The sequence below is a fragment of the Ylistrum balloti genome, unplaced genomic scaffold (genome assembly GCF_031769215.1).
Source record: "Ylistrum balloti isolate Yb309-2 unplaced genomic scaffold, AGI_CSIRO_Ybal_v1 Utg370226, whole genome shotgun sequence".
NCBI lineage: Eukaryota > Metazoa > Mollusca > Bivalvia > Pectinida > Pectinidae > Ylistrum > Ylistrum balloti.
In genome coordinates this window covers 565,614-578,425 of record NW_026782188.1, presented here as the reverse complement: position 1 = coordinate 578,425, position 12,812 = coordinate 565,614, and the positions used below count along the sequence as shown (strand labels likewise).

The 12,812-nt window shown below is 42.0% G+C and overlaps 1 protein-coding gene across 1 annotated transcript in view; it reads right to left on the bottom strand.

Moving 5' to 3' along the window:
- LOC132551937 (tolloid-like protein 1) overlaps positions 1-12,355 on the bottom strand; it is a 57,018-nt gene extending 44,663 nt beyond the window's left edge. Inside the window, exon 1 of the mRNA XM_060216078.1 lies at positions 11,906-12,355. Coding sequence (XP_060072061.1) covers positions 11,906-12,074 — 169 coding nt within the window. The 5' untranslated portion in view covers positions 12,075-12,355. The remainder of the gene's footprint in view (positions 1-11,905) is intronic.
- Positions 12,356-12,812: the final 457 nt, after the last annotated feature.

Here is a 12,812-nt window from a genome sequence, read left to right as displayed (position 1 = left end):
CTGTTTCTATTGGATGTTCTTTTGTCCACGTTCCTTTACAGTAATTTGGTGTCACGATTAACCACACAGAATTAGGGTCCGGGTATACGTATTAAAGGTTCTCCGTCTACTGGGGATTCTTCTCCCCAGCCTCCGATGTTCCTCTGTCGACCTTGATATGATCAATCGATCTCATAGGACAAGTTTGACAAGATCAAAGCCAAGCGTTTATAAACCGCACAATTAATTTTAGAAATATCAGTTTATGCAAATAAAGCCGAACACCATACTGTATCTAGAGTGTTGTAAACACGGCCAGCCAATACATCGATGTTGCCGTCTTTACAACCGAAACAACTTTTCACACGGACGCTTGTGTGGACGTTTTATTACCTAAAACATCAAAATATCCGCGTGAAAACCCAAAGAGGTATAGCTACAAAGCGCTTGTTTTTATTATCAACAATACCACTGTCTGACCCTCAAGTCGTCTCATACAATGCACCGGTGTGAAGGTCGATTGGTCATTCACACAGAATGTAATGACGTGTGTACTGCTGTTGCTATACAAATAAGGGTGTCGCGGTCCTGTTCTATCAGTGTGAGAACAATATGTCGAGTTCCAGTCATATCAGTGTGAGAATAATATGTCGCGTTCCTCTTATATCAGTGTGAGAACAATATGTCGTGTTCAAGTTATATAAGGGTGAGAATAACATGTCGCGTTCCTGTTATATCAGGGTGGGAATGATATGCCGCGTTCCTGTTATATAAGGATGAGATTAATATGTCGCGTTCCTCTTATATCAGTGTGAGAATAATATGTCGCGTTCCTGTTATATCAGGGTGAGAATAATATGCCGTGTTCCTGTTATATCAGGGTGAGAATAACATGTCGCGTTCCTGTTATATCAGGTTGAAAATAACATGCCGTGTTCCTGTTATATCAGTGCGAGAATAACATGTCGCGTTCAAGTTATATTAGGATGAGATTAATATGTCGTGTTCCTGTTGTATCAGGGTGAGAATAACATGTCGCGTTCCTGTTATATCAGGGTGAGAATAACATGTCGCGTTCCTGTTATATCAGGATGAGATTAACATGTCGTGTTCCTGTTATATCAGGGTGAAAATGATATGCCGCGTTCCTGTTATATCAGGTTGAGAATAACATGCCGTGTTCCTGTTATATCAGGTTGAGAATAACATGCCGTGTTCCTGTTATATCAGGTTGAGAATAACATGTCTCGTTCCTGTTATATCAGGGTGAGAATAATATGTCGAGTTCCTGTTATATCAGGGTGAAAATGATATGTTGCGTTCCTGTTGTATCAGGGTAAGGAATAATATGTCGTGTTCCTGTTCTGTCAGAGTGAGGAATAATATGTCGAGTTCCAGTCATATCAGTGTGAGAATAATATGTCGCGTTCCTGTCATATTAGTGTGAGAATAATATGTCGTGTTCCTGTCCTATCAGGTTGAGAATGATATGCCGCGTTCCTGTTATATCAGTTTGAGAATAACATGTCGCGTTCATTGTTTTTCAGGTTGAGAATAACATGCCGCGTTCCTGTTATATCAGGGTGTAAATAACATGTCGCGTTCCTGTTATATCAGGGTGAGAATAACATGTCGCGTTCCTGTTATATAAGGATGAGATTAATATGTCGTGTTTCTGTCATATCAAGGTGAGAATAATATGTCGTGTTCCTGTCATATCAGTGTGAGAACAATATGTCGCGCTTGATGAAGATATATGTGGTTAAATAATTATATTTACCGCTACTGGCGCGAGTGCGTGTGAAGTGGTGTGTTTTAAAAATACTAGAATATCTCAGATTATGTATTTTTCTGAACGAATATTTGATGCAAGCCCTACAAATCATGATTGTATCTGGATCGCGGTGTATGATGCCGGTTATCCGAGTCTACATTACTGCCCAATCAAAAGTCACTCCCAATGATTTCCACAGCCTCCAGCCAAACCGGAAGTTCAAATTGCACGGTGGCAGCGCGTAGCCATGTGCAGCGAGCCCAATCTTAAAATAATGTTGGCCATGGCAGGCTGTTGTTCTATAATAAGAGCATTATTGATAGACGAACGCCAATCTCTGGTATATTACACTGTATACCTAAACATAGACACACGTCCGTTTCAAACACGTATTTCGGGGGAAACTGTCAGTGACTGCTGTATTTCAATATGTTATTTCGTAGATAAATAGCTCGTGTTCAATACCCTGGCTTGTTTATATTTCTGATATCAAGGTTACCTAGAGAATACAGGTACTCTCTGATACTGCAACACATAGAACAAAGTCACTAATGCGCGGTGTGAACTTCTGGTATGTGTAAGTACTACTGATGTACAGTAATGTACTTATGGACTTGTACAACACACAAATACTAATAGAAAAAGATTCTTTGGTCGTTTGAAGTGTTCCCAGAGACAAGAAAACACGTTGACTTTTGTCCAGTAATGCCTACAGGAAGAGCACACAATAAACAATATTCTCTAGATCTCCCATTTTTAACAATGTAGTTGGCAAGCTTCCAAAAGTTGCGCTTTTCTGTCTCCTGATGTTTCAAGGCCTCACTAACAAATAACAAGGGATTTTGACACTATACATAGAAGGCAAATGTCAAATAGATTAAGATCTACCAATCACCAAGGAAGACATAATTAATAATGGAACTTAATTATCAAAAAAATGACTGTTCAAATATATTTTGTCATATTTTTATATATGTATTGCTTTTATCGTATTGGAATTAAGCGTAAACATTCGATCTTGTGTTGTTAAAATAAAACGCTGCTAATTTCTTCCAAAAAATCGTTATTTTTAGCAGAGGGATTGAAGATCCTTCAATTGGCAATCTATTGACGTCCTCATCAGAAGGGATAAAGATCCTAAAATTAGTAATCTACTGACGTCCTCATCAGAAGGGATAAAGATCCTAAAATTAGTAATCTACTGACGTCCTCATCAGAAGGGATAAAGATCCTAAAATTAGTAATCTACTGACGTCCTCATCAGAAGGGATAAAGATCCTAAAATTAGTATTTACTGACGTCCTCATCAGAAGGGATAAGATCCTAAAATTAGTAATCTTCTGACGTCCTCATCAGAAGGGATAAAGATCCTAAAATTAGTAATTTACTGACGTCCTCATCAGAAGGGATAAGATCCTAAAATTAGTAATCTTCTGACGGCCTCATCGGAAGGTATGAAGATCCTACAAGATGTTATCTTCATATCGTGATGTTATCAAAGACAGAATGTGTTATCGCGGATAATGCATATTCATGTCTAGATGGGTCAAAACCACATCACATATTAATGAAATTAAAGTGACGATACATGACTGTCAGCCTAAATTGGATTGTACAAAGACATTGGCCTAGCTTACTATTCGATAGACTGTCCATGCCGAGGTTGTAATGACTGATCTTACATTGACGGTGTGGGATGAGTACTAATTCAAGGACAGTCGTCTGGTCAGGAACACATTCACTTCGTTATTTATTTTAATCCATGACAATTTCCCGGTAAACCTTAATCAATAAAAAGAAAGAAAAATAGTATATTTGATGTTAGCCACTCTCTACACAGAAGATATTTTAGAGAGCAGCAGGCCAGTATTTCTGAGTGTGTTTCCTGATTTCCATTCCACGATCTGTCTGGTGCTGTATAGTGTGGTATACAACAAACCGTTCAGACCCTGGCGGATGTACTCAGTGTCCGTGTATATAGATACGCTTAAGTACTCAGTGTCCGTGTATATAGATACGCTTAATTATCTAGCAGGACGCTCGTCGTGTGCGCGCACCGTAAATCCCTCCATTGTGGTGTCGTTATGCACGTGCACTAAGACCGAGGAGGGGCAGGAGGGGACATTGTATGTATGGGTATGTCATTGATACAATGGTTATTCTCTTTCGAGTGAACTATTCATTAATACGCATAGTTGTTGTTGACCAGATTTGTCTGGCGAATTCTGAACCGTCTGACCTGTCGATTTACACCAGGAAATGGCAGGACAAAGACTCAATTTACACCTCGTATGTAGTCGACACGTCGTCTATTCCCCTTGTCCAAATCAAATCCAATAAGATTGTGGTTTGTAGCAGAACATCACTCACTCACCGATGTTTGAGAACACAAACATCTCACTACTTTTTGAAGAACTCTTCTGATATCAAAAAATGTAAAGAAACCTTAAACATTGTTGATGTTCCCGGAGATTAGGAACTGCATGCGGAATGCCTAGTTTATATAACACTATTCTGTTATTATCTAACTTGTTAAAAGCATTCTTTCTCCTCTTAAACAACAACAGTTCTTCTTAATTAGCAAATGTCTTCTACTTTAATGGTATAATTGGAATTTGTGGCGTTTGATTCAACGGTGATTGTTTCGTCCTAATATGTCACGTGATTTCTAATAAAAATACATAAATCCTATTGAGGTCTCCCTCAGAACCAATAGGATAGAGGCGATTTACGGCGGTGTCGTGTAAAACGTCTGACCCCTCAAAAGCCCAGAAATAGCTCACTCTAACGTTACGTTTTCAAATGTCATCAGACTTCGGATACAGGAAACAGTGTTAAGGGTCCAAATGCAGTCTTAATAGTAAGGGACTCTTCAAAGGGCAATTAGCATACCATTCATCAGTCAGTCTGCGTCTTCTCCCACTGTATGAAGCTGTGCAGTCTACTACCGTAGTATATCATTCGGGCATGATCACGCCAGGTTTGGAGAATACGTCGCTAGTAGATTGTCACATATGGTTAAGAGAGTATATCGCTCATAAATTGTCACTTAAAGATGAGAGTGTTTTATTTGTGCATTGTCACATGAAGTTTAGAGAGTAAATCGCTCGCGGATTTCCAAATAAGGTTTGATAGTATATAACTGGTGGACTGTCACATAGGTGGTTATAGTGTATCGCCCGTGCACCGTCACATCAGGTTTTTAGAGAGTAAATCGCTCGCGGATTTCCAAACAAGGTTTAAAGAGTATATAACTGATGGGATTGTCACATCATCGTCACATCAGGTTCAAAGAGAGTACACTGGTATCAATTTAAACAGGTAGATAACCTTGTGATGATTTCATATAGGTCATAAACGGCATTGCAAATACGTGTCCGTTACACACAACAGTAACACTAACCATTATATTCTATATTTAACTTACAATGACTGACGACATAATTTTCAACACCACGATGGCTTTTAGGGTGCAAACATTCATCGCTATATGTACATCCTGTGGACATCAGTGGCCGAGGTGGCAGTGAATAGGTGAAAGTGTTAAAAGGTGAGAACCTGTCGCGATATGGTGTAACGTCCCGGGGTACTCAAAACATGGTCGCTATTACAAAGCATAGACAAGAGCTGAAAGGTATATGCCATCATCGTCACATCTGTAGTTTTTCAAGTCACACAACAGTATGGTGTTATTTAAACAACCCACGGTCTGTATAACGGGTCACTCTACAGATCTGTATGGTTCAGACATCCCACGGTCTGTATAACGGGTCAGACATCCTACTGTCTGTATAACGGGCCACTCTACAGTCCTGTATGGTTCAGATATCCAACGATCTGTATAACGGGTCACTCTACAGCCCTGTATGGTTCAGACACTCCACGGTCTGTATAATGGGTCAGGTCTGTATAACAGGTCATAACGACACCCCCCTGGTCTGTATAACAGGTCAGACACCCCAGCCCTGTATGGTTTGGTCTGTATAACGGGTCACTCTACAGCCCTGTATGGTTCAGACACCTAATGGTCTGTATAACGGGTCAGACACCCCACGGTCTGTATAACGGGTCAGACACTCCACGATCTGTATAACGGGGTCAGACACCCCACGGTCTGTATATCGGGGCACTCTACAGCCCTGTATGGTTTAGACACCCCATGGTCTGTATAACGGGTCACTCTACAGCCCTGTATGGTTCAGACACCCAATGGTCTGTATAACGGGTCAGACAAACCACGGTCTGCATAACGGGATCTCTCTACAGCCCTGTATGGTTCAGACATCCCACGATCTGTATAACGGGTCATTCTACAGCCCTGTATGGTTCAGACACTCCACGATCTGTATAACGGGGTCAGACACTCCACGGTCTGTATAACAGGTCAGACACCCCACGGTCTGTATAACGGGTCACTCTACAGCCCTGTATGGTTCAGACACCCCACGGTCTGTATAACGGGTCAGACACCCCACTGTCTGTATAACGGGTCACTTTACAGCCCCGTATGGTTCAGACATCCCACGGTCTGTATAACGGGTCAATCTACAGCCCTGTATGGTTCAGACAACCCATGGTCTGTATAACGGGTCACTCTACAGTCCTGTATGGTGCAGACACTCATAGGTCTGTATAACGGGTCAGACACCCCACGGTCTGTATAACAGGTCAGACAGGATCTCTCTCTCTACAGCCCTGTATGGTTCAGACACCCACGATCTGTATAACGGGTCTGTAAAACAGGTCAGACAACCCATGGTCTGTATAACGGGTCAGACACCCAACGGTCTGTATAACGGGTCACACACCCCTCTGTCTGTATAACGGGATCTCTCTACAGCCCTGTATGGTTCAGACACCTCATGGTCTGTATAACGGGTCAGACACCCCACGGTCTGTATAACGGGATCTCTCTACAGCCCTGTATGGTTCAGACACCCCACGGTCTGTATAACGGGATCTCTCTACGGCCCTGTATGGTTCAGACACCCCACGGTCTGTATAACGGGTCAGACACCCCACGGTCTGTATAACGGGATCTCTCTACAGCCCTGTATGGTTCAGACACCCCACGGTCTGTAAAACAGGTCAGACACCCAACGGTCTCTACGGCCCTGTATGGTTCAGACACCCCACGGTCTGTATAACGGGTTACTCTACAGCCCTGTATGGTTCAGACACCCCATGGTCTGTATAACGGGTCACTCTACAGCCCTGTATGGTTCAGACACTCATAGGTCTGCATAACGGGTCAGACACCCCACGGTCTGTATAACGGGATCTCTCTACAGCCATGTATGGTTCGGACACTCCACGATCTGTATAACGGGGTCAGACACTCCACGGTCTGTATAACAGGTCAGACACCCAACAGTCTGTAAAACGGGTCAGACACCCCACGGTCTGTATAACGGGATCTCTCTACAGCCCTGTATGGTTCAGACATCCCACGGTCTGTATAACGGGTCAATCTACAGCCCTGTATGGTTCAGACATCCCATGGTCTGTATAACGGGTCAGACACCCCATGGTCTGTATAAGGGGTCACACTACAGCCCTGTATGGTTCAGACATCCCACGGTCTGTATAACGGGTCATACACTCCACGAGCTGTATCACGTGGTCAGACTCTACACGGTCTGTATAACGGGTCAGCCCTGTATGGTTCAGACATCCCACGTATAACGGGTCAGACACCCCACGGTCTGTATAACGGGTCAGACACCCCACGGTCTGTATAACGGGATCTCTCTACAGCCCTGTATGGTTTAGACATCCCACGATCTGTATAACGGGTCACTCTACAGCCCTGTATGGTTCAGACACCCAATGGTCTGTATAACGGGTCAGACACCCCACGGTCTGTATAACGGGATCTCTCTACAGCCCTGTATGGTTCGGACACTCCACGATCTGTATAACGGGGTCAGACACTCCACGGTCTGTATAACAGGTCAGACACCCAACAGTCTGTATAACGGGTCAGACACCCCACGGTCTGTATGACGGGATCTCTCTACAGCCCTGTATGGTTCAGACATCCCACGATCTGTATAACGGGTCAATCTACAGCCCTGTATGGTTCAGCCCTGTATGGTTCAGACATCCCATGGTCTGTATAACGGGGTCACACACCCCACGGTCTGTATAACGGGATCTCTGCCCTGTATGGTTCAACGGGTATAACACAGCCCTGTATGGTTCAGACACCCCACTGTCTGTATAACGGGTTACTCTACAGCCCTGTATGGTTCAGACACCCCACGGTCTGTATAACGGGTCAGACACTCCACGATCTGTATAACGGGGTCAGACACTCCACGGTCTGTATAACGGGTCACACTACAGCCCTGTATGGTTCAGACATCCCACGGTCTGTATAACGGGTCATTCTACAGTCCTGTATAGTTCAGACATCCCACGGTCTGTATAACGGGTCAGACACCCCACGGTCTGTATAACGGGTCACTTTACAGCCCTGTATGGTTCAGACATCCCACGGTCTGTATAACGGGTCAGACACCCCACTGTCTGTATAACGGGTCACTCTACAGCCCTGTATGGTTCAGACATCCCACGGTCTGTATAATGGGTCATTCTACAGTCCTGTATGGTTCAGACACCCCACGGTCTGTATAACGGGTCACTTTACAGCCCTGTATGGTTCAGACATCCCACGGTCTGTATAACGGGTCACTCTACAGCCCTGTATGGTACAGACACCCCACTGTCTGTATAACGGGTCACTCTACAGCCCTGTATGGTTCAGACACCCCATGGTTCAGACAGACACCCCACTCTGTATAACGGGTATCTACAGCCCTGTATGGTTCAGACACCCCACGGTCTGTATAACGGGTCAGACACCCCACTGTCTGTATAATGGGTCATTCTACAGTCCTGTATGATTCAGACACCCCACGGTCTGTATAACGGGTCAGACACCCCATGGTCTGTACCGTAGGTTATCCTTCACCCTGTGTAGTCACAACACCCCAGTGTCCCTATAATAGGTGATCGCACTGCCTAGTAAGGTCCAGACACACCATACTTTTAGTGCTGGGTCATTCAAAGTCCTGTGTGGTCCAAGTACCCTATGGTCTGTACGAAGGGTTACACGCTTTCCGCTCCGAAACACTCGCTCCTTTCGGCGTGAATGATACAGTAACACACACGATGGAATGTCTGTTTGTCGTCTACAATTTGTGCTTCCCGTCGACCAATATAAATGTGAGTCGGGTATGTTTCTTTTTATGAAAAATATCTCATAAAATATCTACTATGCGTTATATCATATGTACATATTTTTGATGGAAATATGCTGATAAAGGCTATTTAGTATCTCACCAAATGTAACTCCACAACAAAGGCGTGCATTCACCACTACTTGTTCTCAAGTGTCCTGGTCCTGAGTCGTACCACAGTTATCCCAAGAATTGAAGTCTCTCTACACCACAATTTAACGAATTACTGTATAAAATGTGTCATATATTACCAGCTCTGCCTCGGACTACTCTCTATGACAGCTCAGTCGGTAAGTTCTGAGGTGCACAGTTCGACGCACTTTACCAGCGACGGTTTCCCGGAAAGCTGTCAAACGGGTCGTTATGTGCTCTATTATCAGACCAGGTCAAACCTTCTATATAATCACACCTGCTCTCTGGTCAAACAGTCTATATAATCTGACTTTAGTCAGACTTCTCCCTAATAAGACCTTAGTCAGACCTTCTCCCTATTTAGATCTTAGTCAGACCTTCTTCCTAATAGGACCTTAGTCAGACCTTCTCCATAATAAGACCTTAGTCAGACCTTCTTTCTAGTCAGACCCAAGTCAGACCTTGTCCCTAACAAGACCTTAGTCAGACCACCCCCCAAATAAGACCTTAGTCAGACCTTCTCCCTAATAAGACCTTAGTCAGACCTTCTCCCTAATAAGTCCCTAGTCAGACCTTCTCCCTTATAAGACCTTAGTCAGACCTTCTTCCTTGTCAGATCTTAGTCTCCCTGATCAGCACTTCTTTCTAGTCAGACCTCCCTTATGAGACCTTCCTATTATCAGATTAACTATATAATCAGGTCTGCTCTCTAATCCGACTTATCTTATTCTGACACATTTTAGAATCAGATACACTCTCTCACTAGACCTACTCTCTACAGTCAGGTCTCGTTAAATATAAAACGACCCCCACTTTTAATCCAGTGTTTGTGTTGTGGTATTCCTTATGGTAAGTAAATCTCTAGAAGAAATTCCTGTATTAGGATATATATTCAGTTGATGGATTTTTTTCTGGGTGGAATCTTCCTCGATCAACCTTCACAAATGCTCCCTGCTTTGTAATCGCCTGACAGTAAGGTATCCCCCGTAAACAAGTCTTTACCCCAGTCCTTGATCATCCGAGTTTAATCTGACATTTGATTATGTGTCTCCATTGTAACCTACCTGTGAGATCGATACGAGTATCCCAACATAACCAAAAGGCCGCTATCATACACTCCTTCACGATATTACATAGCCTATCTAAATATTGTTAACCCTGTACAAACCAAGAATCAATATACACCTCACCAAATATACCAATAACCGAAAGCGTTATACATTTTGAACCAAAAAAACCTGCAAGAAATACTAATACACTATAAGATTTCCCTATAACCCTTCAATATACATCAATAAACCAACGTGTTATACCTATAACCCTTCAATATACATCAATAAACCAACGTGTTATACCTATAACCCTTCAATATACATCAATAAACCAACGTGTTGTACCTATAACCTTTCAATATACATCAATAAACCAACGTGTTATACCTATAACCCTTCAATATACATCAATAAACCAACGTGTTATACCTATAACCCTTCAATATACATCAATAAACCAACGTGTTATACCTATAACCCTTCAATATACATCAATAAACCAACGTGTTATACCTATAACCCTTCAATATACATCAATAAACCAACGTGTTATACCTATAACCCTTCAATATACATCAATAAACCAACGTGTTATACCTATAACCCTTCAATATACATCAATAAACCAACGTGTTATACCTATAACCCTTCAATATACATCAATAAACCAACGTGTTATACCTATAACCCTTCAATATACATCAATAAACCAACGTGTTATACCTATAACCCTTCAATATACATCAATAAACCAACGTGTTATACCTATAACCCTTCAATATACATCAATAAACCAACGTGTTATACCTATAACCCTTCAATATACATCAATAAACCAACGTGTTATACCTATAACCCTTCAATATACATCAATAAACCAACGTGTTATACTTATAACCCTTCAATATATATCAATAAACCAACGTGTTATACCTATAACCCTTCACCAACTAAAACAGTAGAACTATATGATAAAGATCCTACATGATAATCGCCTCCCAGACTTACAGTCCTATCTGACAATGCACTTTATATTGTCCAAACTGATAACCCTATGTGATATACCAAATTATGTCCGAAAAAGATAAACACTTACAACCCCATGATAAACACTAATAACCCTACGAGATAAACACTAATAACCAACATGATAAATACTCATAACCCTATCTGATGCCACTAATAACCCTACGAGATAAACACTAATAACCCAACATGATAAACATTAGCAACGCTACAAGATCAAAAGTAATAACCTTGCGAGATAAATAATAACCCAACATGATAAACACTCCTAAACCTGCGTGATAACACCAATAACACAACGAGATAAACACTGGTCACTGTTCGAAATAAACAGTAAAAACCCGACGAGATGGACACTAATAATCCTTCGAGATAAACACTTATAACCCTAGATAAAGATTAGTCGACACAATATTTGAACTTTCTATTTCGGTACAAATAAGGATAACGGAGATATTCTAGATGTCAGTCGCAGGTTAATTGAAAATATCGATATCTAACAAGAACATTTCTTCACTATGTCGTTAAATCGATTAAGTAATTGTAACGGCAGTCGATATTGGTCCACACGTGACAACGCGCGACACGGTGACATCGGATGTGAGGAGATCATTGCATTGTGATGGGTAGATGATGCCAGCAACAGTATGACCAGGTAGCGCCAACAGGAAGCGTCCTGTAGACAAGTGTATACGTACCTGCTTTGCATGGATCCATGTAGACATCGCTGGAGGTTTTGTGAGGTATATTCCGCTTCAAACGTTTGTTGTATAAATGTGGGTAGGAATACATGGTTACACCAACTATTCTATCCAAGTAAAGAGTTAACATCGAGAAAGTTACGCACAGCACGTGTTTAACATTCATTTTGATCCTTGTGTTTAGTTTTTTCTGACACTGATGGGTATAAAACAATATGTATCACATGAAATGACGATATATCATATCATAAAATGATATCAACACATCAGAGATGTAAACATCAGTAAATATCTCCAGTACGTCTCATGCTCGCGTGCTGTCGAGGACGGAATGTCGTTCTCACACAGTTGTATATTTCTCAGGAGAGTTTCATCTTTGCACCGTAGTAGTGCTATCCGTATACATACATCTACTGTACACCTCCTGTCTAAGGGAGCAGCACACACTGCCTCAGTCCGCCTCCGAGCTCTGTACCTCGTCCTGTCTGACGCTCCGCTTACATACCGGACAACGAACCGAACGCACCCGCGTCTGTTCAATCAACTGTGTCCTGTCAATATTCATAAAAACCAACCAATGACAGACTAAAGTCACTCAGGCTCATTCAGGGTGCCGTAACTAAGATAATTGAAAGAATTGCTACATACAAAGAAATTGATAAGTTAGAAGTGGGAATGGACATACGCACCATTTAACCCTAATTCCTAATTTCCTCGCTGGCTCGGACAATACATTAATTCGACACGCATACCAAGTAGGCTTTCCACAACTTTTAGAGGTTCTATCGATTTATATTTCTTCGTTTAGTTAGTCCAAAATTCCTTAGTTAAACATTGGAGATGAAGCCGATACGTAGGTTATACATTCATCAGATACAGGTACAAAAATTGTGTAAAAGTGATT